The sequence below is a fragment of the Centroberyx gerrardi genome, chromosome 13 (genome assembly GCF_048128805.1).
Source record: "Centroberyx gerrardi isolate f3 chromosome 13, fCenGer3.hap1.cur.20231027, whole genome shotgun sequence".
NCBI classification, from domain to species: Eukaryota; Metazoa; Chordata; class Actinopteri; order Beryciformes; family Berycidae; genus Centroberyx; species Centroberyx gerrardi.
In genome coordinates, this window is record NC_136009.1 from 16,581,610 (window position 1) to 16,608,926 (window position 27,317).

The 27,317-nt window shown below is 42.1% G+C and overlaps 2 protein-coding genes and 2 non-coding genes across 4 annotated transcripts; all 4 read left to right on the top strand.

Annotated features, from left to right (window-relative positions):
- The first annotated feature begins 21 nt into the window (after positions 1-21).
- Positions 22-95, top strand: trnai-aau (transfer RNA isoleucine (anticodon AAU)). The gene has a single exon. It is a non-coding gene; the product is annotated as a tRNA-Ile (tRNA).
- Positions 96-540: 445 nt separating this feature from the next.
- Positions 541-612, top strand: trnag-ucc (transfer RNA glycine (anticodon UCC)). The gene has a single exon. It is a non-coding gene; the product is annotated as a tRNA-Gly (tRNA).
- A 2,198-nt stretch (positions 613-2,810) lies between these two features.
- Positions 2,811-8,363, top strand: kncn (kinocilin). Its single transcript, XM_071925056.1, has 5 exons — positions 2,811-2,958; positions 4,713-4,781; positions 5,018-5,089; positions 5,638-5,731; positions 8,291-8,363. Exons 1-5 carry the CDS (start codon positions 2,811-2,813, stop codon positions 8,361-8,363), a joined length of 456 nt encoding a protein of 151 aa, XP_071781157.1.
- A 3,348-nt stretch (positions 8,364-11,711) lies between these two features.
- tmem275a (transmembrane protein 275a) lies at positions 11,712-12,332 on the top strand. Its single transcript, XM_071925057.1, has one exon. The coding sequence runs from the start codon at positions 11,712-11,714 to the stop codon at positions 12,330-12,332; it is 621 nt and encodes a 206-aa protein (XP_071781158.1).
- The last annotated feature ends 14,985 nt before the right edge of the window (positions 12,333-27,317 follow it).

A 27,317-nucleotide genomic window follows, 5' to 3' on the forward strand; every position in this document is an offset into this window, starting at 1 on the left:
GTTGAAAAATGGCAAAGTCGTGGCCGGTTAGCTCAGTTGGTTAGAGCGTGGTGCTAATAACGCCAAGGTCGCGGGTTCGATCCCCGTACTGGCCAAGTACGTTTTGCAGGCTTGGTCTGCTTTTCAAATCGGACGATACCGACGATACCCCAAACCTCCTCAGGATGCCGCTGCAATCCACTGATCTGTAGTCCAAACCATATGAGTACGTCCTCAGAGAAATCTGTTCTGTTGTTGCTCTTCCCACAACCTTTTTTAGCCTTTACTTGTGAATGAATCGAGCTTCTAAGATTATCTCATCTTTTTGCAAAATAGATTTTAATAAGTGCAGAATGGTACATATATTAGGATTTATTTAGTAGACCTTTTCCATTTAGTAGGTTTTTTTTGTTTTTTTTCCCCTTACGTGTATTGCAAATACCAGACTGTTACATTGTTTCCAGTTTTGATTGAGGAAACGTCAGAAAAACTCAACATCGTGTAGTTAAATTGTGGAATTCGTAGTTTGAATAACAGACCTTTCACTTTTCATGATGCAAGGCGTTGGTGGTATAGTGGTTAGCATAGCTGCCTTCCAAGCAGTTGACCCGGGTTCGATTCCCGGCCAACGCAGCCCTTTTTTTCCCCCCTTTTACGCTTCCGAAGCAGCACACTTTTTATTAATGGTTCTGCTGCTTTTACTCTTCTTCCACCCAAACACTGCGGAAAACTGTCGACCCAGCATGTGACTTCCTTTTCATGCTTTCAGGTATAAACCCACTCCTCGCTCACTACTGAGCCTCTGCAAATGCTACCTATTTCTTAGAAAACTGATAACTGGTGAAACAGTTTTAAAACAAACACCCTTCCACATTGATAGCCCAAGGTGTGGTGGGTGAGGGAAACCAACCATTATGATGTTCATCATTAACGAGATGTGGTGTGTCAATTCAGTAGGTGATTACAATGTCTGTAATCACTTTCTGCCCACGCCATTTCAGTCCCTGTTCCCCTCCAGTTGAGAAGGCCACGCATGAATGTGCTTTAAGTCACACAGAAATTCTGCTAGCGCTAATTTTCACATCAAGATCATAACATTACCCCACACATCTTTAATGTGCCCAACCTTATTCTTGCCCCGTGTTGTGTCATCCTCCCTTGTATAGGCCAGACTAAATTACTTTTCAAATTATTTTCATGCTATTTGAGGTATTGTGGAATTTATTGTGTTTGTGTGTGTGATGTATATTCCTATGCGCTCAGGTCTAACCTTTTAATCAGCTACTAAGGCCATAGAAATATAAACTTTTTTCACAATTCCAAGCTTTTGAAAATTACGAGTTTGGCAAGAGAGACAGTCGGCAGTACAGAATTGAAAACCTATGAAAGTATTCTGAGTATTCTGCCAGACGGTCACTCTCTTTTCTTTGCCTTGCAGAAATATGACGCGAAATGGGAAAGTTTATGTGAAAAGTGAGATACCATGCAGACACAGACTTTACATGGATTCAGCCATATGGGGTTTGTCCCCTCTTCACCTGCACATTCAGACACAGAGGACGGACGTGAGATAACTGAGCTTACCATGAATGATTGAAACAGCCTGGTTTCTCAGTCTCACTCAGCACCAGGGGTTCTCCTTCGACCTTCTCACACCAGCCTAATTGGCACCTCTTGCTATTGGTTTCTGCACAGGGCCATTTGGATGATCTTTCAAAACTTTCATCTCAATTACCGATGGAGTACATGTTTTTTAGGTATTCCACAACTACATAGTATATGTAGATGGCCCCACATGCTTTAGCAGACATGCGCATACTTTTATACAAACACACACACACTAACACGCACTCACACACATACACACAAATTTACCAGCAATCATAAATAATAGATGTTGGTATGTGGCACTAGAGAAAAATAGAGGGAGTTTACTGCTTGAACAGGAAATGTGTTTCTTCTCTACCCACCAACTTCATTTGTTACCCTACTCACCGGTGTTAATCCCGCTTACCCTCTTCTCCCTCTGTTGCCATGGATATGCTATTCCTATGGCAACTGCAGGCCTTTGTGGACGGCCTCGGGCCCCCACCGTAGAGGACTCTGAACCTTTCATTACACATTCCCTTCAAGCTCACAGACAAATCGCACAAGTAGCACATACTCTCTCTCTCTCTAACTCTGTCTCTCTGTCTCCCTCCCTCTCTCTCTCTTTCTCTCTCTCTAACTCTGTCTCTGTCTCCCTCCCTCCCTCTCTCTCTGTCTCTCTCTCTCGCTCTGTCTGTCTGTCTCTCTCTCTCTGCTGCTCTGCCCTCATAGTCATGCTACCTTAATTTTAAATCTTTGACATGTCCCATGCGTCTGAGGCCAGACAGCTGTTTGTTTCTCTGTGTTAATTTCTCTGACATTACACACACTATCTACTTGAAACTGTATGCCAGTGTTTGCAGTGTTTGTTATCATGCTGGCAGGAAGAGAGCGGGCCAACTGTGATCAGATTTGTAGCTACCACGCATATCGCTGTCGCAAGCTTTTTAATTTTCGGTGGCAATGGAAACCAGAGCTCCGTCTTTAAAGATGCATGAGAAGTCTTGAGCAGCGGAGAAGGGAGAATGGAGATGGAAGTGCTGGCAGAGAAAGTGTTTCTGTGTCAGCGAGTGTGGCAGAAGGGAGGGGCTATAGGCTTGTGCAGATGACACTGAAGTTGCCGGTGGCTCTGAGGGCCCCAAGTCAAAGCAGAGTACTTGGTGTGTCGGGTCCAGTCACTGTGTGTGTGTGTCTGCGACTCGGGGGCAGCACACGTGGCAGGTGGGGGGGACTCCACCTGCTGAATGAACCCAGTCAGCATCGGGGAGTACCATGCGCTGCGGGTGGGCTCGGCCCTGCTCTGCATTGTGGCCGGCTGCATCATCATCGGGGTGTCCAGGGAGTGTGATGCTGATGCTGTGGGAGGTATCTTCCTGGGAGCGGGGGGCCTCGGTGAGTGTCTGTCAAACTCTGTTTATAGGAACAACTGCTCATTCATGCTTTCAGGGACTTTAATTGTTAAGTTATTCTCAGTCCTAATTGCTGATTTTTGCTATGTTTTTCTCTCTTGTATCCTCTAATTTTAACAGAGCCTCTAATCGCATACCTGACATTGTTTTTTTCCCCCTGTAGTGACCTTACAATTTTTTGGTTAGATATAGGCTAGTAGTTTGATAGTGGACAAACAATCTCCTCCTGAAAGTGTTTGGGTTTGGGTTTGACACTCACTCATATCTGCAAGGCCCATTGCCAAATATTTGTCAGAAACACAGGTGAAAGATCAGTGGTCTGTGCTAATTTCCATCCACTTTCATTGAAAACCTCCCACCCCCCCGTGATCATTTGATACAACAGTGTAACTGAATCTAACTGATAGCCTGCAGTGTAGAGTTTTCCACTGCCAGATAAAGGATTGTCTCAAGTGCTTTGCTAGACATAAGAGCAAAGGGCAGGGCTTTTGATCTGAGAGAGCGTCAGTATGCAAATGTGAAATATATTCTCACTGTTTAGCTGATCACCTTTCAACAATTCATGTGTATTTCTGTGCACATATAAATGTGCACTAGAATTCATCAAAATTGTACGCAGTGGTACGACAAGGCGTTTACTCTGGCGGTGCTTTGCAGCAAAGCAGCATCTGATCTGATTAGACGAGGTGTTTTGGGGCTCGTGTGCCGTGATGCTTGCTCCGACACATAGGCTGACTAATGAGTATGAACGGAGTGTTCTCGACAAAGTCTTTTCACTCCTTCTGCAGTTTCATGACATTATAAGCACAGACATGCATCACAGCCACCCTCAGGACCTGCCAGGCTTTAATGCCAGCTCTAATGGCTTATAAGGGAAATCAATAACTGTGCTGAATTGGAGGGAAGTGCCACTGAGAGGCACACAAGACCTTCAGATATTTAAGCAATATCACACGAGAGGGAGTGCTGTTGTACTGTATATCAGCACGGCTGTGATTCGATCGTAGGCACAAGGCCGCAGGCCGAGTGCCGAAGATATAATATATATATATATATATAATATAAGTAATATGTCATTACTTGATAGTTTAACAGGAACAGGATGAAACATCACATATGTAAAATATAATCTGAATGTTGTCAGGATGATCACAGCTCATGTGGAGTAATATTGATATTTCATAAAATGCACTAGTTGGTCACAATGTATTAAGTATGTGAATTTTTATGAGAAAGGGAAGTGAGCTCTTGTATGTGGCCATTTTCTCTAAGTGTTTTTGTGGGTCATAAGCATCTACGCTAGTCAAAGTGCACTTCAGATGAAATTAGCAGCTTGCCATAAATTAGAATATGTGTGAGCGGAGAGATTTACAGTGTCATCTGCCATTTAGCTGTGTTTTCAATGGCACCGCAGGGAAATCTGATATCAGCTTAATGAGATTTGTCTTGGAGCCCTCGGAGTGCACAGTTGTTTCCTCCACTCATATTAATGACACGGTTTCTTTTCTATACACTACGGCATAAATTTGGGACAAAGAATACATTTCATTGATCATCAATCCTTTTATTATCCAAGATAGTGACACTAGTTATTTACACTACCCCTGCAATCAATCAAACTGCTCCCTGTTATTAGTTCTAAATTGAAAGGACGCATTCAACCATGATGATCAGGGACATAGTAAAACCAGTGTTAGTTTATCATTCATCAAATTAATTATACTTTGTGCTTTCCAGGCCTGCTGATAGCTGTCTACCCTTTCGTAAAAGCCTGGCTTAACATCAACAACATTCTTCCAACCCTGGGTAAATTATTTGACATTTTTTGTTCGTTATTTGACAATTCAATTTTCAGACTTTCAACTTTCCACCTACTTTAAAATCTTAAAATTCAAAGTTGTTTCATCACTTGTGACGTGCTGACAAATTAAATTTGTATATCAAAATTATATATATATAAAAAACAAAAAGACAGTAATATCTGTTCTATCCAAGAGACAACTTAGTTCTCATTAGTTCAATAGTTTGCTTTTCCTTCCCAGGACACTTCAGAGTGCACCCCACGCCTGCCAATCCTCCTCCTGAACAACCAGCAGAGACACTAAGACGAGAAGGTGAGTGTGTGAGTGTTAGACAGCCTCTCATTACACGTTCCAACTGAAAGACAGATAAGCAAATACAGCTGTCATTAAACATTTAAAGGTAGTATTCAGTTTATCACTTGATAGCAAGCAAGTCCATGTCTGTTATTTTTTTGATACAGATCTGACTCCTTCACCAGCCCGTACACTGGAGAGTTAACAGAGATGAGAGAGATGTTGATTGTGGTTGGTTATTGGAGAGCATCAGCCATCTCTCTAATAACTCATAATCTCATATGAGATGGAGATGGATATCTCTGGGATGCTGCAGCCATTACTTGCCCATAGCAGCTTTTAATCTGCTCTGGTATAGACTGGTGAGGACAAATAGCCAGAAGCGAAAACAGACTAACTACAGAACAGATAATTCCAAATGTGTGTCCCCGTTTCCCAGAGGTTTTGTATTTGTCTTCTACCCGCGCTCATGACTCCATTCGGCTCTCGGATAACCCATAGACCGGCGATACATATAATGTTACATGTTGCAATGAGTTTATCAGCTCTCTCTCCTCTCTTGGCAGCGACTCAGAGCCAGCTAAATCTGGAACGCTCCAAGAGTCGTATGGGAACCTTTGTGGACGGTGGCCCAGTGGCTGAGGGCAACCCAGAAGAGGGGTATGACACACACACACACACACACACACACACACGCACACACACACACACACACAAAAGAATACATGCACACACAGATACATGTACAAGTACGCGCAAGCATGTGTGCGCACACATACATATGCAAGGTTAAATGTGGAAGGGTTAAATGTATAAAAATTTGTGTCCCTGCTGTTTTTTCATGATCTTTTTGGTAACACTTTATTTGAATAGTCCAATGCTGATACTCAACTATCAGGTGCCAAAAAGTAAATGTTCAACAAAGTGTCACTTGCTTATTTGCTGCATCACTACATACTATGTAACCCTATCCCTGACCTTAACCTAACCCTAACTCTGACCCTGACACTGAGATTAAACCTAACCCAGACACTGAATCTGTAGACTAATTTTCACTCGCATCCCCTGAAACTCTAGACTTTTTAGTGACACATTATAGTCACTTGATAGTAAACAGAATATGAGCATTGGACTATCCAAATAAAGTGGGACCATCTTTTTGTCTCCCTGTGGCAACAGGGGTTTCTCAGGACAACCCTCAGTGTGAAAATAGTCAGGTTGTTATTTCATAGTTACAAGGTTATGATGCCCGGGCAGCCAGAGACTCTGTGCCACTCCAAAGCAATGGAATGATTGGACCTGCTGCCTGTTTGGACGTGTGTCTGCTTTCATCCCACCAAGCCAAATTGGGTTTTGAGATAGTCTCTGTTAGGGACAGGTTGATATGGAGTAATGCCGTTGAGCGATTGCTCTCTAAAACGATTCGGTGGCTAATTTACGTTATGCGTTGCTTATTTTTTTACTATCTCTAATAATATTTTGCCATAGTATAAAAAAGAACATGATGTAATGACATAAAATGTGATGAACCTGCATAATGGCACCAAAAACTTAAGCAGCAACCCAAAGTGTTTAGGTTGTTATGCTGATGGATGAACAAAATGATTAATCATCTAATATAAAGGGCATGGTGTTGATTAAGCCATGCTAATGAAATATTTAGAAATATATTTACTTCAATAATATATCCCCTTTTGAGGAGGTGAACCTAATCTCAATATTTCCGCATCTGCTGCATCGTGTCTGGCAGATTGTGGTTGAGGATATCAGGTAGGAAGAGGATAAACTTGTTATTCTGATGAATTATGGATATTTTTTTATCATCAACACAAGTGGCGGTAGTGTAGCAAAACAAGCACCTTAGATAACAGCGTGTGCTTTTCTATTGCCTGCCTGAGCCATTTAGAAGAGAAAAGGCGACTTCCCCAAAGTAAACAGTACAAGTCATCACCTCCTTTTCATAATCAAACAATCAGGTCACATTGGATGTTGTTGCTATGGAAACCCAGATCCCAGATAGATTTCATTTATGTCTGACTCGATCATTCATCAGCCATGCAGGCCATATGTTGGCCAATTTGACAATGTTAGCAATCTAAATATTCGCCAAAAACCATCGAGAGGCAGTTGTGACAAAATGTTTATTTCTTTTGTGTGATAATATTTAACCTAGAAATGTTGTCACAATTAATGGCACCCTTTATTGCAAAGCTAAAGTTGGATATATTAGCTTCATGTATGACCCAAGTAGACCATGAAATTTGTGGTGCAATCTTTTGAAATACTCTGGAAAGTCTTAACTTCAGCGTTCTTGCTTTTGAACTGACATTTCATGTACACATCAAGGATGGCTATTTATTTTTCTCTGGAGTTCAGTGGACCACATACTTATAAAAGGCCAAAGGTATTGAAACATGGAGCGAGTACGAGCCCCTTTAACTTTTCCTAACTTCCACTGAGCCTAAAATGCATAATGGAATAGTTTAGTATGAGGTGCTCCTTTGCAATTCCCCCCCTAGAGGTCAATAGAAAAATAACCAGAAGAAATCTTAATCTAATCTGTATCACATTGTGGTTTCAGGCTAATGTACTCCCTGCAAGTCTCAATGCTTTGATATTCCATTACTTAACCATGTTCTCTTTGTGTAGCATCTACAGCACCAGAGAAAATAACAGCTCAGACGATAACAGAAACATCCATTCAAATGCAAGGTTTTAGAGAACATTATAAAGAAATACACAATTAGTCTAGCGAGGTAGATGGGTCATATTTGAAGCAGTTATATAAAATTGAATTACGCAGTGGGTAGTTATTCGCACATCCACTAGACTTGGTGCAGGTGCATGTGATGAACTCCGCACCCTGCTCTTGCAGTATTTTAATGAACACAGTACTAGCGCTAGTGTTCTCTTTACCATATAAAATTTAAATGAAATTTACTCTGCAACAAATTTTGGACAACTTAAGGAATAAAGGTGTGAAGGTTACCACACATTGAAAATAGACATTGTTTCTGAAGAAATGCCTCCAAATAATGGAAACAATGGATTACTTGTGGGTTTTTTTTCTACAGTCTTTTTCTAGTTCACGTTTAACAACTGTGCCAGTAATGTTGGTTGTACACATACATGACAGAGAGACAGACAGACAGACACACACACACATACACACAAGCCAACATCCCTTACATGCCTGACACATGCTTTGGTCTGTTGCAGGACATCAGACATGCCAGACATCTTGTCTAGAAGGAAACTTAAGCAGCCTCCTTCTGATCAAGACGTGCCATGATGTCATCACACAATGCTGACCTGACTGAGCAATATGGCGGCATTATTTAATCCTCTTCTTAATCTTCTTCTTCATTAAGTTCATGTCGAATGTGGGACAAAACAATGTTAATATTGGCAGGATTTGATTATGATTCATTGTTTTTTTTCCTACAGAAATGTTGCATTAATGTACCAGCAGAACTCCTTATGATATTCGCTGAGACTTCCTCATGACGTTATATATTCATCTGGTCTAATAAAGAGCTCCAAAGATTAAATTAACCTCTGGCGTCAACATGTAATTGTTAGTGAAGTAGGTCCATACTTCACGTTGCCTCCTGAAGTGAAGTAAAGCAAATGTTTAGTGCTGTAGGCCCACTCCTGAGCAGCTCATCTCATCACACAATGTACTCAGCCACCAATTAAGAAATGATTATGGTCGTTATGTGATGATTGGGATTTTGCATGATTCATATCCATCCGTTTTAGCATAGGAACACAGCTCAACTTCTCTGTTTGTCACGAATAACACAAATACGCATACATGCATCTGTACACACACACACACACACACACACACACACACACAAATGGCAACATACATGCACACGCTGAACTGCACCCCCGCAGTGAAACATTGATATTCAGGAGAGCAGAGGCAGAGTGGCTGCTGCATGGGAAGCGGCGTGGGGGGAACGCAGCGCTCTGACGAACAGCGTGACGTGCCGCGAGGCTGAAGGATGCTGGTTCTGTTGATGGGTCTCAGGGACACGAGCCTGAAGAGTCCACGCTGCTTTGATGAGAGCCAGGACTTCTATTGTTAGACCTCACCATGATCCCTCTGTGTCTGTAATCACTGGAATGACACAGTATGTGCATTTAATTGCACATCACCCTAATTGTGGACTACTGATTTTGGCTTGAGCAGTTTTAGCTATGATTGAGGACGCTGAAACACTTCAACCTTGTGTGTGTGTTATCAAAAGTATTTAAAACTTGAACTTTGCAGATGTTACCAAAAGTACTTAAAAGAAAGCCAGGCCATTGGAGGGAGACTTTACAAACATGATGTCACATCTTTTTCTAGCTTTTAACCTTTTTAGATTCATAGTGTTTGGGGTCCCTATTTTCTGATAATGAACAAAAAATAAACCTTATAATATGCCTATGATCAGACTAACTTGATAGTCATACCAACAAAGGAATTCAGGCCCATTGGCAGGTTTTAACAATAGCACTATTTTTTAAAGGATAGATAGATAGATAGATAGATAGATAGATAGATAGATAGATAGATAGATATGAGTGAAAACAGGATAAGGAACTGAAAGAGAAAACTGTTGCCCATATGACCTTTGCTCACAGTATCATTTATAAATCAAAGAGCTGTTACAAGTCAAACCACAAGGGCAAAGCAGCCACTATGGTCGATAGATTAACTTGACCTAGTTCACCTATTTCCAGGCACTGAGGAACAGAGATTTTTGGTTAAAAAAAAGAAGAAGCATTTTTTCATTCTGACAGAAAAAAAACAAAAGTAGTGAATTAAATAAATTCTGCATGTGCATCTTCAGACAGTCTAGCCCTTTGCCTCATGCAGATGCAATTAATGCATGAGGTCAGCAACCCAAGACCATATTGGTGCATACCACCTAGTAAAACTAGGTGGTATGCATTGTGAGTTTTAGCCTTTACCTTCATCACCCCCCCTCCCCCGTCAGGTTCAACACTGGCAAAGGGAGGAGCGGTGTGTGATGATGTGTATGGAGACAGGAGAGACTCGCATCCAGTGGTTCACAGTCTCGGAGGAGGCAAGCCTCTGCGCGGCAGATTAAATATGAAGACTTCACACCGACTGCGAGAGAAATTCCTCCACTAGTTGTTTTTCCTCCATTTAATCTTCAACCACCCTTCCCCACCATGCGGAATAACCTGACAGGTGTTGCGTGTCTCACGGTTCACATCCTGAACAGCGCACGGTGTTGCGTCTACACGACAACTCAGAAGAAATGCCATCTCACCTAAGTGATCTTTTTTTTTTTTTTTTTTTTTTTCTCTCTCTCGGATTGTTTTTTCCTCATAAGGTCGGATCGCCTTGCTTTGTATTCCCTTGAACATTAATTGAATGGCTGTCATGACTTAGGAATATAAACCTGCAAAACCAGGATGCAAATTCCTCATTTGTTGTTTACGCGTCCTTTCAACCTCTGTAATTAGACTCCGTAATTAGACTGGGATTCTGGTTGAAAATCCATATCGGTAAAACAATGGAAAGACCTTCAAGTGTTCAGGACCTCGGCGTAAAGGGTAAAATGATTTTATTCCCGGCATGCTACAGATCAGTGCAATGACAGAAAATAACCATTAATTTGATGTGTTATGAACAAAGCCTAATTATTACCTGCACATACTGTTACTAAACAGCCTGTATAAACTTGAGATTGTGGATGCTAGACTATAGACGGTATAGGCTATACACATTTGCTTGAATTTGGTCTTACGTCCCACTTCATTTGGACTGTATGCTCTTGAGGGGGTGTATGATGAATGAACGGGGTGATTTGATTGCTAACAAATACTCAAATGCTAATCCCTAGTGGCATTGCATGAATGAAGCAGCTGCAATGCCCTTGCACGCATTTTACTACTAGACTAAGCAAGGAAAAAATCAACATTATCATTGATTCCGGTTAATCATGTTAATTTTTATCTGGCATCGGCGCATATCAGATATTGTTGATGCTTCCCTCTTTTTACAAGGGGCATAGACTACCGGAGAGTACACGCATTTTAGTTATTCTTCATTTTAAAGAGCAGCATTCCAATTTGATTTTCGACAGTCCATCATGTGGGACGTTCTTCCAGGTGTCAGAATAAAGGCAGCTGTACTGTAAGTGCCACTCAGGTGCCAGCTTCAGCTGCACCGCTCACTGGCATAGAGCCCAGTGTTTTCCACTTGTAAGTTATGTTATCAGATAGGGTATTTATTGTAATGCACACCCACTCCTGACGTGTGTGTGTGATGAATGTTCAGGGGTCGAGCTTATTGATGGATTACACAAACTGTCAGACAGGGCACTTGACTAGCCTCATCAATGATTAGATAGCTGTCCAATGATATTGTAGTGCACAGAACAAGGGAAGTGTAATGAGTTCACTTACCTTGTTTTTTCTCTGTGTGCATCTAAAAAAATCTCTCTGTAACAGCTGTTATGTATCGTCTTTTTCAGAGGAAGGTGTTTTCACACTGTGAATCTTGGACTCGATTTAGTTAAACATTGCCATGGGGAATAGTCTCGGCTGAAACACCGGGAGAAAAGATAAAAGAGTGGAAGCGAGAGAGAGAGAGTAGCCTTGAGGTGAAGACATGGTCATCACTGATAGGAACTCCAGCACTCCTGTACCTAAAAAGGAGCCAACGAAGAAGAAGAGGAGGAAGTCTCGCCCTCATGGCCTGCCCTCTCCAGCGCTGTGCTGCGCCTGCGGCCTGTGCATCATGCTGGCTGGGATCAACATCACCCTGGTGGGGGCGTTCGCCTTCAGCACACTGGTGCCTTCTGCCAATCCCCCCATCATCATCGGACCTATCCTGCTGCTGGTGGCCTTTTCCTTTTTCGGGGCCTGTTGCGTGTGCAGCCGCCTTCCCCCTGCCCAGAGCTCACGCAGGTCAAAGGTGGGCGGCAGGGGCACGGGGTTGATGGGACACGGCGGTTTGGCCGGGGGAGCGGCCTTCGAAATAGAGACCAGTGAGCACACGCTGCAGGATACTACAGCTGTGCAGCTCAGCCCCACTCCTTCCCCTGGATCATCCCGGGCATCCAGCCCAGAGAGGGAGGCTCCGGACACCGCCCCGCCGGGGACATGCAAGCTCTTCACCATGGAGACCAATGGCCCTTCTTCTATTTCTGCCACCGCAATCTACTCAGCCTCCACAGCAGCGGGAGGGGAGGTGAGGCTCAACCTGCCACGTGAAGAAGTGGTCACCTAGCAGGGCCGAGCGCGTCACGTCCCTGTAGGAGACTCTTCCAAGGCTGAAAGGAGTGCTAGAAATGTAAATATCATCCTGGGTGGAGGGCTCGCTGAGAGTGATTGTGTCCGCCGGTTTACATAGTGCCATTTTTCTGGTTGTGACAAGTTCTCAACAGTATGCTTTTGATTTTGTTGCTGTGCAGCCGACCAGTAATTAGCATGCAATGTTGATGAAACATCTAAAGTATTTGTGGATCATAGTTTTTGGAATTCAAATTCCTACCTCCCTTGTGCTGTTTTCCTGCAGGTCTTTCTGTTTAACTTTGGGCATTATGAGCAGTCAAAAGAAGTGTCCGAAACTATAACCTGCCTCTCTCACATTTGCTCTGGCTAGTGGAAATCTGGAAAATCTAAACAAAGTGTCACCTAACCTCTCAGCAGTGGTCCGAGAGCATTCAGCTGAAAAATGTGGTTGTTGATTTGTTCTGAAAACTCAAAGATTAGATGTAAAAGGGCAATGATGAAAACCAGAGCTGAAATGTATGTAGTGACATTTGGCATTTTGTGTGCCATTCTCAGTGCTGAACTTGTTTTGGGGGCAGAGAACATAATAGGTCATGGGGGCCCAAAGCAATATTATCTCACCTGGTGTGCTACTGAGGTTAAACTCTTGGCATTTACAGTTCTTATGAAGTAATCATAGATGAGTGATGAAACAATGTACTTGGCTTCAGCTGATACATTTGTAATGAATGGTATGTATACTGAGTTATATTTACATGTGACTGTGTACAATGTAAGATCCTGGAAGCATCACTGTGGTTTGATAAGCTTAAGCTTTTGCAAACTTATCACACCAACATTAACACTGTGAATAGTATGTTTTGCCCCCCCCCCCCCCCCCCCCCCCCCCCCCCATGATAGTAAGGGGGGGGGGGGGGGGGGTTTGTAAGTGCCTTACAAACTGTGATTTGTAAGGCACTTACAAATCACAGTTTTAAAGGTCACTTTCAGTGTATTTTTTTCCCCTGATGCTATAGATATTCAGTAATTCCATTAGATTGTAATGCAGTGTAGTGATTTTTGTTGTAATCCAAGTGGAACAGGGACTTACCTCACTGTAAGGTATTTAATTGTTGGGAATACAGTTTTGTTACAGTGTGACTTCACAGAGGAAGAGCATGTTGTACAAATGTGACCATCCGAATTTAACAGTATTCAGCACCACTGTCAGAAGATACATCAAATCTCTGTGTTTGCATGGTGTGTATCTCAATACTACCACGTTGATGTACTGTATTTGAATGACAGACAAAAAACTTCTTTTAAAACTTACTTTTCATGTTTGATATGGCATGGCAAGCCGGAGGATTTTAGGAGGAGAGATTTTGACTTTGTGTGCTGAAGTCCCTAATCAGCAAAAGATACATTCAGCCTCCACTGGAGATTGTAGCATATGGGCCACCAAGATGTTTGACGTAGTTTATGTGTTCAGATTCTGGCAATGACTGCATATGTAGTATCTGTTCCCCATCACTGTGATGTCTCCTCATCAGTTATGAACTTGATTGGCCAAGAAAAGACATTCAAACCCCGATTTCCTTTGAAAGGAACCGTTGCCTTAGACTGAGATATCAGGATCAAACTAATGAGGGCTATATGAAGTGCACAAGGGCATTTTCTGCAGAAAGCCTTTGTTGGGCTCTGGTTTTCTATTCCATATTGTTAGGGAAGCTCCAACTAGATTTCTTTGTGGATACCCATCACAGACTTTGTATAAGAACATACTGTTTGGTGATAAATGCACCATGCAAATGGATTACATTTTCTATCTCGCAAATCGGCAGTAGGCAATTTGCTGATCTTCTATTTAGAGTGAATATCTGCCGATACAGATTATCAGCCATTGACTGGAGCATTCCATATTATCCTTCATTACTTGAGACATACAACTTTTCCTCAAAAGGGCCAGTTTCACTGTCAAACCTCACTCTTAAACGGAAAAAAGACCACGCCAATTTTAAGTACTGAGGTTATTTTACATTTTCAGACAACTGTTTTGTCATGGAAATGCAACACCCTGATGTGAACTATTGGCGTTACCCATGTATTCTAATTTATAGAGCACTTATAAAGCATCTGAAAAATGGAAAAGGATTGAATATTTTTGTGAAGATTATAATTTGTGTATTTTAAAAGTGATCGATCCAAATGTGAATATTTCAAAAGATAAATAAAAAGGCTCTTTCAGTAGCACACGAAGCTGCTCATTATATATGCATGGCATGACAGCGTGTTCTTGCTACATTGCGTTTTGTGTCATCATGAAATGAATAAAAATGTCCAGCTGGATTTGTCATACATTAAACATTCAAATAAGTTCAGTGTGATCGTGAAGTAGCAATCTTTTGCTCTGGGCATGATCACCTTCAAAAGGACTAGGCCTACATATTACAAGACGGAGTGGATAAAGATTATTTCACAGCAGTTTCTACGAAACAAGGCATAACACATACATGTTTTCCCAGATGAGAGAGGGAGGGTGTTAGCCTAAGCACAGTTGGTGACTCTACTTATGCTCCAGTGATTCTTACCATGCTGAACCAGACTCCTATATGTCTTTTCTCACCTGTATCACATCACCTCTGCACCACAACCCTCTTACCTGCTGCTGCTTTACAGTCGCTCTCTGTCAGAAATCTGTCTGTAGAAATGCTCTCCCATTCTTTAACACCTCATGTCAAGGTGCCCTTCTACCCTATGGTCCCTCATGTAGGACCATCATTACAAACACATGTTTCACAGCCAAGCTTTGTTCAAAACCACAGAACTTTATTTTAAATTCTAGTCAAGATCCTATGGTTTCAAAAGATACCAAATAGGTCATGATTAATTACAGGGTCATGTGTATAAAATGGTGCACAAACATCTAGATTTTTTTTCCATTTGATGTAATGATGCAGCCATAAAAAATGGGTTTGAATATTTCACTCAATATACGCGTGTTATAGCTTCAATGAAGCTTTGGAACAAGCAGATACAGAATATGTATAAGACATTGTCGTAAAAAAACCTTCAACTTTGAAGCTACTTAAGAGGAAATTTAAAGGGTGCAAGGGAAAAAGACTTATCCAGCACCTGCTCCAGTAGAGCCGTGGTCAGTGGTATCATGAGCACCATCTGATTCTGCTAAATGTGTTGGGTCTAGGTCTAAGGTCAATGTCAGTGCCACTAGAGGACGCTAGTGCCACATCTATGACTTTCAGTGATGTTATGTAAACAGTGGCTGTCATGTTAGATAGAGCCAGTAGATGTCAGCAGATCATAACAAGCTGCTGTTGGCTATTGTCAAGGCTGTCAGAGAACAAACAGTGTGATAGAAAAATAGATCATATTTAAATTAATTCCATAGCATTTGAAAGTGCATATAGCTAAATGTCATATAAAATGATTACAACTTGTTTTCAGTTCTCTGAAAGGCATTTCAAAGGCATTCAATGCATTGTTTTGATTTGTGCACCAGGTAATCTTGCTGTATTTTAACCCACTGGAATAGATCCAGTAGCCTACAACATATATACAGTATATGTATATATGTATATGCATAATACTGGTCCTATATTACAAGCTGGGAGTGACTATGCCGTAAGTCACAAAATAAATGATACCTTGTCAAACATGTAAAATGCCAACATTTATGGAGTGACGGCATGTTTCTAAAAGCATGCTTATAGCTGTGTAAAAACACGATGGACTGTTCTGATGATGAAGGCTCAGATCTGGAGTGTCCTACTTTCTGAGGCAGCTCACTACTGATAAAGTGGACTGAAGATCTCTTTCTATCAGAGAGGCTTCAAAAACTACTTACTTTCAATTTCACAGTTACATTTTTGATAAAGGATTATATTTAAAGTTGTACTATGGGTTCTAAAATCAACTGTGACTTGGTGGGTGAGGAATGATCCAAAAAGGGAACGGCTACCAGGATTGAACATTTCAAACACAGTTCGACTTCAACTATACATTAATTTATAAAGGGTTAGGGACTATAATGAGTAGAGTATCGCTGCCTTGTGATGATACTCTGATATTATATGTATTGTTTACTTTGTTTTCGTAATCTAATGGCAAACCAACAAGAACAGGATACTGTTTGTGTCAGACCCAGTTCTCTGTAAAAGCCCTTATCATGCCAGATGAAATTTTGTTTACAGTAATGATGTGATAGCAAGAGTTTGAAGCACCAGATGGTGGTTTGAGGCTGGTTGCTGTCACTAGGTGAGCCAGGCAGGGAACTCAGCCAAGTCACGGAGGCTGTCACATGTAGTCTGGAGATAATGAGATTTTCAGTGATGCAGATTGAAATACCTTAAGAGAGAACACCACCGCTCACCCGACCGAAGAATTTCCCTTAGGTGGTTTCACTGGAAGTATCGAGAGTGTCCGTAAAGGGGAAAAAGATATCCGCACACTAAGAGTTCATGCAAATTTCACTGTAATACAACAAGCTTTCGAAAACTAGATTCGTTGCAGATCTGGCCAAGGTCTTATGACTGAAAGCTTGCTATATTAAAGTGAAATTTGCATGAACTCTTATTTGTGTGCAGATATCTTTCTCTCATTTGTGATTCAGGTTGTACCAGAATAGTTCATATTTTGGGAAAAAACATGAGAATTACTGAACTTTACATTCCACTCACACGCTTCCCACCTTCCTGCATCTTCTGCCTGTTGGCCTTGAGTGACGAGGCTCATAAACCACATTAAATGTTCAGCCAGCTGGAGGGTCATGTAGCACAGAATTTACAGCCCATTTAGAGGCTGGGCCCAGGTGAACAGGTTTGTAGGTAAGCTGTGCCCTGAAGAGAATATTTGCATGTTCATGCTCCATTTGTGGCTTGGTGAGCAAAGGTCAGGGTGAAGGGTCATTGGTTTACTACTATAGTTTACCTTACTCATCATTAAGGAAACACTGACATGTGAATCACAAGGGCCCAAAGGGAACCTGCCCTCTGCCCCTTGGACCTTGGATGCATCTCAGTGTGTCCTCAAAATGTTTTTTTATTTTTCATATAAAATTATATAATCATTTAAATTGAAAATGGATGCAGTGTCCACAAAAAACAGACATCTAATGCCTTCCATACATTGGAAGACCGTCAAAAGATCACTTTCTCTTGGCCTTTCCATCCTTGTAATGCTCCAAAAGCTGTTTTCGCCATCTTACAGTACAAGAACGCAGATTTCCTTATTGATACAATTAAGTTAGTTTGATACCATCAGAAGTGCTTGGATAGCTCGACGACTGTGCTGGGAAAACTCGGACTATTTCATGCCAAAGGATGGTCGATGACGAACATACGCTCTGAGCAGATACTGACTAAGCCTTTGCCCTGGATTTATCACAGTAGCCATCAAAATTGCTCCGTGACTGCAAAAAACACGGTACACGGTTGCTACACGGTAAGGACAACGCAGAGCAATACATTTAATGACTGCCAGAAGATCTTAAAGGGAAAAAGCGTGTAATTGGGCACAGACACGCTGTAAACTTTGTTTCATAAGAGCAGCAATAAGCATTGACCCCTACCACTGTGTGAGTGTGGGTCTCTTTCATAATATTTGCATGCTGCATCCCAAATTCATTACATGTCTACAGTCAACAGTATCACAGCATAGTTTGTCTATGTTGTTGTCTTCAAGCAGATTGTCTGCAACAATGCTTCTGATCTTGACAGATAACAAGCATCAATAACGACTGAGACTGATGGGATGTTAGTTATAGGACGATGAATAAGTGCAGAAAAGAGCTCAAAGGTCTGGAAATTGGAGGTGCAAGAATGTTTGACACAAAAAGGAAGTGGAACATGCTCAGCTAACCTCAGATACAACCATCACATGTCTTCTTGTATGTCACTGTGATATATTGCACTCTGACAAGGCACTGCTGCACCCACATGCACACAAACATACACACACACACACACACACACACACACACCTGCAATGACAAGCATCCCATCCGCTCTAAACCGGAGCATAGCGGATTCTGATGCTCTGTGCACGCGTGCGTGTGGACGTGCATGTGCATGATTGTGTGTGAGAGTGCTCTCAGTTGAATGAGTCGGGGAGAGGAGGGGGATGGAGAGAGTAATCAAGCTGAAAAGATTAGGGGAAGACGAGCTGCTGAGGATCTATGGGAGCAGACACTGGTTACGTAAACCCTAACCCAGTTCACTCCGCTTTATAAGACAGACTGGGTGGGAGGAGAGGGATTTACAGGACTGGGATGAATTCTTGAACCAGGCCATTGGTTATCTGCCTTCATTGTGTACCATCATGATGTATTGATTCAGTTCGACAATGGGTGTCAAATTATTCATAGGTTTTCTATCACATTGTTTTTCAGCGTCAAGAAGAATGGTACAGACTGTTTTCTCAAAGTAAACTTATCAACTCGTTTAGTGTGGGAGACAAATCTATATCATTCTCCTAATCTCTCATAGAAAATGCTAATCATTTTGTTATCAAGTAAGTGGTCATCTTTGGTAATTGCTTCACTGGTGGTATTGTGGTATTGCTGAGTGGAATGACAGACTACACAACATGTATCTGGCCCAGCCCATGCAACCCTGAAAGTGTTTACCTAAGATTGGTTTCCAGGTCTCTTTTACAACTGTCACGCTTTTGATCAGAAAACATCAGATATCAGATATACTGGACTACATTCAAGTCAAAATACACAGCTTTGATAGGGATGTTTTGGTTTTCCATGTGCCAGGCATGGGTGAGCCTCGTGACTGCTGGACTGCTTCTGCTGGTCTCTATGACAGGAGCAGTTCGGGGGCGACATGGAGAAGAAAGCTCCTTACAGATCTGGGTGCTAAAGATACAGGGGGAGTTTGATCAAAACCAACATGGGTCCAAATAGTAATGCCACAGTGCTCTGAATACCAATGACCACCGACAATGGTTCCCTCGCCACTCTTAGCCCCTCCATTCACTCCTATTAAATGGCAGTTTATTCAAGTGGCCCGGCTGTTGCATAACCTCCCTTTGCAAGTCTATATGTGGGCCCTGGGAGAAGAAAAAATACACAGTTGTGTAGGGGGAGAGCAACGGAGTGCAGTTCCGGAAAAAAAAAAAAAAATCGCCTCTCTCTGACACTGCAAAATAATGGTGTGACCATGGACACTGGGACTTAGTTTGCTGGTCGTGTGAATCGCATTAATGCTGTGGCAGTCAGATCAATCAGTCTTTCCTATATCCCACCATTAACAAAGCCGATCAATCTTGCTTTCAGTTGCTTCAGTAACACTCAGCTCCCATGCACCCGGGGAATGGTTATGCATGGTGCTCTCCAAATCAACTTGGTGTCTTTGACCTGTACTCTGTTGTCTGTTATCCTTTCCATGCGGCCCACTGTTTATTCAAACAAATCAATACACACACCAAAAATAGAACAATATTGTGCTAATTTTAAGAATGACTGCTGTTCAAATACACAACATGGAATTCCAGGAAGAGACGATCACGGTGTACATATTCTTACAGGGTGAGTGAGCTGTGTATTGTGAGCCTGGGTGTCGGTGACTTACACATGAACTGTAGAGCCTTGTGAATACTTTATCCTAATGTTATGACGTGATACTGTACAGTGCATAACAGGAGATGTTTTTTACGCATTGTGTTTGATGTGACAACTGTGTGCTACGATGATAGAACAAAATGTGCCAATTGAATATCTTGTGTAGGGATGTCCTAGGGTGCACAAGGGTTGGTAAACAACGTGCTGTACCGCTTGATTCCAGCAGAGGCCTCCGTCCTTCAGAGAACTTCAGGGACAATGAATGAAAAACATTTTGTCCCCCAAAGCAGACCGCTTCAGACCAGTTTCTGCTTTGTGTTCCACAGAGAAGTAAGGTTGTCATACTCTCTGAAATTCAAGATTAGATTGCCGTCAACTATGTCTGCCGTTGTCGACGCTGACTGGCTGCAACACTCTGATCATGACAAATTAAAATTTCACTTGGCAATCATTTATTGAATGGCAAGTAAATCCATTCTGATTGTTTTATGATTGAGCCGTTTAAACAGCACACACATGCAACTCCCATAGTGTGTTTTCCCAGTAAAGGCAATCTTCCCTCATTGCAATACAGTAAATAGCTACTTATTGTACCTTTGTCCCTGTACTGCTGTTGCATCTACTTTTGTGGCTTTGTAATGCTATGATGATAGGCTGCTATATGGGTCATATCAGTGGAGAAAAGACCAAAGGTAGTTTTGTACTTACCTGTGTACTGTACAATATACCGCTTAAATATATATTGCTTAGAATAATAGCAATATGATCAGTAACAGGAGACTCTTGCGGAATGACCCTTGATTAAATTAAAGACCTCCTCTCAGCATCACTAAGCACCTTGTGTCGTATATCAGGTTCTTCCTAAGTCTCCTTTAAATAAATAATGACAGGCTGATCTTTGGTGGACTCAGTGTGCCATGACAGAATACCCACCACACAACAGACTACCAACTGCCTCACCAGAAACACAACACTGACTGAAAGTCCTTTTCCTGCTGGAAGAAAAGGCCTGATTTAGTAGGTTGCTGGTGGACAGAGGCCACCTGTGGAAGAGAGGAAGTCCTTCTCGCTGTGCGTCCGACAGGCCGATTTTTAGCGGGGAAGCGGTTTGCCATGGCAGCGGCGATCGGCACACACGGCACTGTGGGGGTGGCCAGTCTGTGTCAGCACTCATTACCATCCACAACCTCACTGGATCCCTCTTCCAGGAGTCCCTTAGAAAGAAATAAAAGGGAGATGCTTTACACTTTAATGACTTTCCCACAGTGGCTCTCCAAAACAACAGCTCCCCTTAAATTGCTGTGCCCTGGCTGAGGCTGGAGGAGAGTCCCCACTGCTCAACAGAGGAAGGGAAATACAGAGTCCACTGTCTGTCCACTCTGCTAGGCCAGCCAACAGGGGGGAATAATCAGGCCTTTATGTGGCATGGGGCCTGCAGGGGACAGCCTCAGTATTGTCCCCAGAGTCCCCCCTCCCTCACCCTGGCTTGATTGTTCCTCTGTATCCAGCTCATGGTCACGTTGTGACACCCCCACACCCCGACCTAGGGTTTATGCGTCTACTTCCCCCCATTCCCCCAAGCCGCTCTGCAAGAGAGCAGCTAATGAACCTGAAGTTTAGAGACTGGAGCAAACGGATGAGGCAACCCAGTCTGTTATATCTCATTACTTCTAGATTCATTCTTCAAGGAACATGAGACAGGCTTGTTTAATATCCTTCCTTGGGTAGGTTTAAAAAAGCTCTATTTCCAGAGCTATAATTTCAGTGGCTGACTATAATCACATGGCCACTATCCTGCCAAAGAAACATTATAGTGGGAGTCACAGTTCCTTGGAACCAGCTATCATAAATCTACTTCATATCCTGAAGCTGAAATCTTGCATCATCTTGCATGATGATACAAGTTTATTAATGCATGACACCGCCAACCTTATGGTGCAAACGGACTGATAGCTGCATTTCTAGTATTTCTCTTGGGAATAGGAAAGTAATGTTGATCTGGTCTCGTTAAATCTTAACACAGAAGGCCGGTTTCAAACACACATTCCACATGACAGCTTCAGTGCACAACAATGCAGTTTTCAGCTTTGAAGATAAATTTTCATCTCAAAGCCTGTTACATAATGACTGAGATGTATGAAGTTTTTATAGTAAGTAGCCTACTGTACAAGGCTGGATCCTCTCTCCAACTTTAATCTCCAGGGACTTTCTAAGAATAGATTACCTTTTTGTTAACCTAAACAATTTGTTTAAGGTTTTATAAAAAAAAAAAATAAAAATAATAATTAAAAATGCAATTAACCTATTGCTATAGACATAAGATGCCATATGTTAGGTGGACATTATCATTATTGTAAAATTCTTCAAAAGATTGCCTCGAATTTTGAAACAGAATTGTACAAACCATTGTGTAAAAAAAGATTCAGAAACATTCATAAAAACAAAACAGGACAAAAAAAGAAAATTATGAATGATTTATTGCAAACAATTCCACCAAATCCTCTAATCAAATGGGATGAGAGTGGGAAGTCAGTGGGAAAACAGACATGTTGGAGCACAAAACTGAATTCTGTATTAACCTACACTTTGTTTATCTAGGCTTTGTCATCATGTTCTGTCAAGTGTCCTGGTTTAAGATGACGTCCGTTCCTCGCCTTTCCCTTGCAATGAGTCAGCCGTAAAAAGGTACAATACTGCCACCATTGCATCATCATGATGCAATGGCCGACTGTTTCGCAAGCTAAGCATGCTAATTTTACTGGTGACTTTGAGACTTTAAAGCTTTGAATAATTCTGTGTTTCAGCTGGATGTCATATCTGCAAGATGCTGGCTAACAAGGTCCGGTTAAAATGGATTACAGCTAGTGATGGTGTATGTAATAAAACATAATCCCCTCTGTAGTTGTCAACACTGTAAATCCCTACTGAGCCAGTTATGCCAGTTGCATGTGTGTACATGTGTGTGTGTGTGTGTGTGTGTGAAGGTGTGTGCGTGTGCGCGCGCGTGTGTGTGTGTGTGTGTGTATTTATGTATGCTATCACCAATCATGGGCGTGTGTGTGCTGTGTGGGTGTCTCCCTTCACACGCTGACCTTTCCTTTGAAACTTTATTGACGTATACACTGTTACTGAGGATATTGACAAACTTGACTTACAGTACATGCAAATCTTTACATGTGGAAAAAATTTAAGCCGCTTCTCTCCGGTCGTGGATTCGGCCAATCACAGACTGATGTTCTCATTTAGCCTGCACACTGTAACCTTGATTAGCTGTAACAGATAGACTCTTCACCCCGTGCCCGGCATTCAATCTGGTGTTCTTTTGTCATGTTCGGTCATGAATAACTCTGTGACAGACTGTTGACCTCTTCAGGGTGTTTCCCTGCCTCCCACCTAATGGAAGGGATCGGCTCCAGCCACCTGTGACCCTGAATAGGAACAAGTGAGTCAAGACAATGAATGAATGTGCCATTTTTGTTTCTGCGCTTGAGGAATGATAGCGTATAGGCATTTGATTTCCTTTCACTGATAAAGAATATGTCTTTAAAATATATATATAGTGAACAAAAATAGGAATGCAACATGTAACGTTTTGATCCCATGTTAATTTTCCATTAAAAGATTATTTTTCTCAAATCTTTGTTTACATCCCTGTTACTGAGCATTTCTCCTTTGCCTGGAATTTCTCTCAAATGATTTTCTCAAGTAATATCTTGAAAATTGTTGCATGTGGCATTTGCATTTTTTGTTCAGTGTAAATTAGCATTTCCGCTTCATGGCAGGCCAAAGTCACTCTCAGTATGACAGTCACAGTTATCCCAGGACTGTTCTCACCAGCGACGATATGGAGTGCCGCACCAACAATAGGGACTAATAGACAAAGTGGCTTAGTTAACCCTGTTCCCAGGAGCTCGACCATTGCCTTAGACCGTATGGTGTTACACTGCGTACAAAGAATTAAAGCTTACATGGGACTATTCCCTTTCTGTGTAAACCAACTAAAATAGTGCAATCAGTGAGTTGATAGGTTCGCCTCTGAACAATAGGCTGTTGAACTCAAGGCCCTTACAAGACCGGTCACAGCACCGCTCCTGTTGGAATTTGTTTTGAATAGACGTTACCTGGCAGTCGCCCACCTCAAGTTGAACCAACACCAGACCATAATCCTCCTCCCCTCTTTCCGATCTGATTACATTTACTCACCTCTTGGTGTACAAGCCATAGAAAGAGTAAGGGAGCGAAGGAGAGAAAGAAACTCATGAAACTGGACACCAGACATTATGCTATGTAATGGAGATGGTGGAAGAAAACAAGGGTCAAGATCCAGACAGACAACCTAAATAGACCATTGTTGTAACACCTGTTCATTCAAAGGTCACAGCAAGGTCACCCCCTTTTTCGGGGGTCTGAATGCTTCTAAACGATGCATAGTATGATCTGTGTAGATGAGCTGACGTGTTATTTGAACAGAGCACATACATACATATGACGGGGATTTCAATATCACCATCACTCAGAGTGTGTTTGGAAACAGGTTTGTGGAAAAGTCTGTGTACTAGTTTCACAACTGGCACCACCAGACAGACTAGACGCCTGCTGCTGGGTGACAAGAAAGGCAAAAGTCAGGCAACACAAGGAAGCAGCTGTTTCCTCTACTTACCCTGATTCATGACATTCCCACAGCTGACTCATGAGGAAGAAAGTCGCCCCTCTTACATCATGCTCACATACTGATTACATAGTAATTTGACACAGTTACGTCTTTATTATAGCCAAGATAGTGCTTTTTTCCCTTACTTATTCATAGACATCCGTTGCTATAAAAAAGTAGGTCTGCAGACAGGGAAGAGATGGGGTTGGGACAGCTTTGAGTTTGGCAATATTGAAAATTGCATGGAAATGTGAATTTTGAATTAGTGACCGAAAGGATGTGATGGTCCAGCAGACTATCAATTGGAAGGGACACATTCTGTTATCAAACTAGATTCAGAAAGCGAAAGAAGGAGATTGAGGAGGAAATAAGGCTAGAAAAATAAAACTGTAAACTGGACCAGGCTGAAACCAGTTTATGCTTGCTGCATAGTTTGGACCTTCAACTCCGATTCATTTTTACATCCGTTTCATTTACAACTCAAACCGGGAAGTCACACAAGAAAAGACAGTTTGATCACGCTGAAGACACCTCATGCAGCTGGCAAGTAATATCTGTTCAAGGCAAATTATGCCATTATTTACATAACACATTGATTTAGCTGTATAGAGCATTTTGCAATTGTGCATAATCTCTTCATTTAACACTGAGCACTTTTCTCCGCAGTGGAGTTCAAAGGCCGCGTTAGATGCCAGGAAAACCGTGCCCAGTGTCAGTGTCTCTGGCCCTGTGATTGGCATATGGCTCGCCGTGTGACAGCCAGCGTGATGGTGAGGTCAGCGTAATCAAGATGCCATAAAGAGACGCCGCATTCACATAAACAGACAATGGATGGCTCCTCTCCTGAAAACATATTCCCCATGTCAATGATAAGCACATGCTCCAGGCCAATAAAGTCACTTCAAGCTCCAACGATCATGAATTCACCCTGAAACTGCTGATCATATCACTTTGTTGATTATACCTCAAAGTAAATATGATTACAGCCAATATTGCAGCACAGTTTTCATTTTATATCCAAATCAACTGACAGTTTAATTAATTTTTTCTGCTTTGCTTCAACACCATTTTCCTCTTTGGATCTGTAGTTTTCTCTGGTAACTAATCTGATCTGTCTGATCATGTGAGTGAAAGAAATGTATACAACCAGGACATCATCGCAGAAATGACATTACATAATGTACCGGCAATAAAGACAACTTGATGAGGAGGGTGGATCAAGAGGGATTCACACATCTGCTGCCAGAGCTTTATCTTCTTGTTCTCAGCAAAGAAAATCAAACAGTTAGAACAAAGAGATTATTGAGCAGATCAGTGTATGAGGATTACGGTCTTTTTTTGCCGTTTGGTTGGCTATAGTGTGAATCTGTGCAAAGACATATAGAGTGGAACCGGCTGTGGAGGAGAGGAGTGTGCAGAAGGAGTCGAGGAGAAGAAGAAGAGCAATTATTATTCTATTTCTGAAATTCCTCTAGGAGCTGGTCAATGAGTTAATCCCTCAGCAGCTTTCATCTCTATCAATGGTGGAAAGGAATTGGCCTCTTCATGCACAGCTTGACAATAAAGCTTATATATTGATCTGGTGTTGGACTATTTTGTGCCACAAATTTCAGTCATATCCAAACAGAATAGTTGTTATAGTTCGGAATAGTTCCAAATTCAAAGGGTATTTTTTTCCATAAAGACATGCAGTTTCCTTAAACCGGGATTTAAACACGCATTTTTTTTCCGATTTCAACTTCCGGTGCGTGGCCGCTGTGCTCTACCTGGTTCAGTGTCCACTGGTGCAGAGAGCACCGTCAAAGAGGCTTACAGCCATCAGCTCTTAATGAGGCTTTGCACACTCCAGGCCCCCTGTCAGGAACAATGACCCAGCTGTGTGCGGTCCTTTTCTCTGCGCTAACACCTGAGTGAACTTTTGTGTCGTAGAACATACCGGAAACCTCAGCTCTGCTAACAGGTCACTGGAAATGTAATGAGTCCTCAGCCGCTTGCATGTAGCGTTCTGCGGTGTAATGGCCACAGATGAATCACGGCTGCTGCAGCCCTTATTTACTGCATGGGCTGCACCAGGAACATAAGAGAACTCAGGTGTTTCCCAGATTGTTCATCAGAAGCGAATGAGAACGCAGGTTGTCGGGACCCAGAAGTACAGAATCGGCCTCATACACTCCAATATACTGCATATTTTCTCACTCTGCAGCACATTTTCGCACATACAGAGTGATTGAATTTCACAATTTTTTGCAGACCACCAGGCCAGTGTGCCCGAGCAGGCGAGGCTTCTTATGTTTGAAGTTTGAAAGAGGCTTTAACCAGTCGCCTAATAATGAAGCCATTGAGCTGCGATGGGGCTTTTGCACAAACTGAACACACTGTGAATAAACAAGCCCCTCTTACATAAACAGCTAGCAAGGCCGGTTCTAATTATCATACAGCTATTAACAATGGGCTTCCGACTTGCATTTCATGGTGTCAGAATTGGTTTGGATTTTTTCTTATGATGGCTTTGGCCATTTAGTGACATATCCCATCACCCTGCCTTTCACAGCGGCATATTACAGTCATTAAATCACAGGATATCTCCCTGCTAGGGAATTAATTCACTCCACGCTTAACTTGCAATGTTAAAAAGCATTAACGGGATTAAGGAGTCTTAATCTGATAGGGATTTCAAGGCACAAAATAGCACTGCTCTGCTGCAAATCATCATTACAAGGACCACTAAGTCATTATTTGTCCTGAGTCCAGGTCCAGGTCATCCA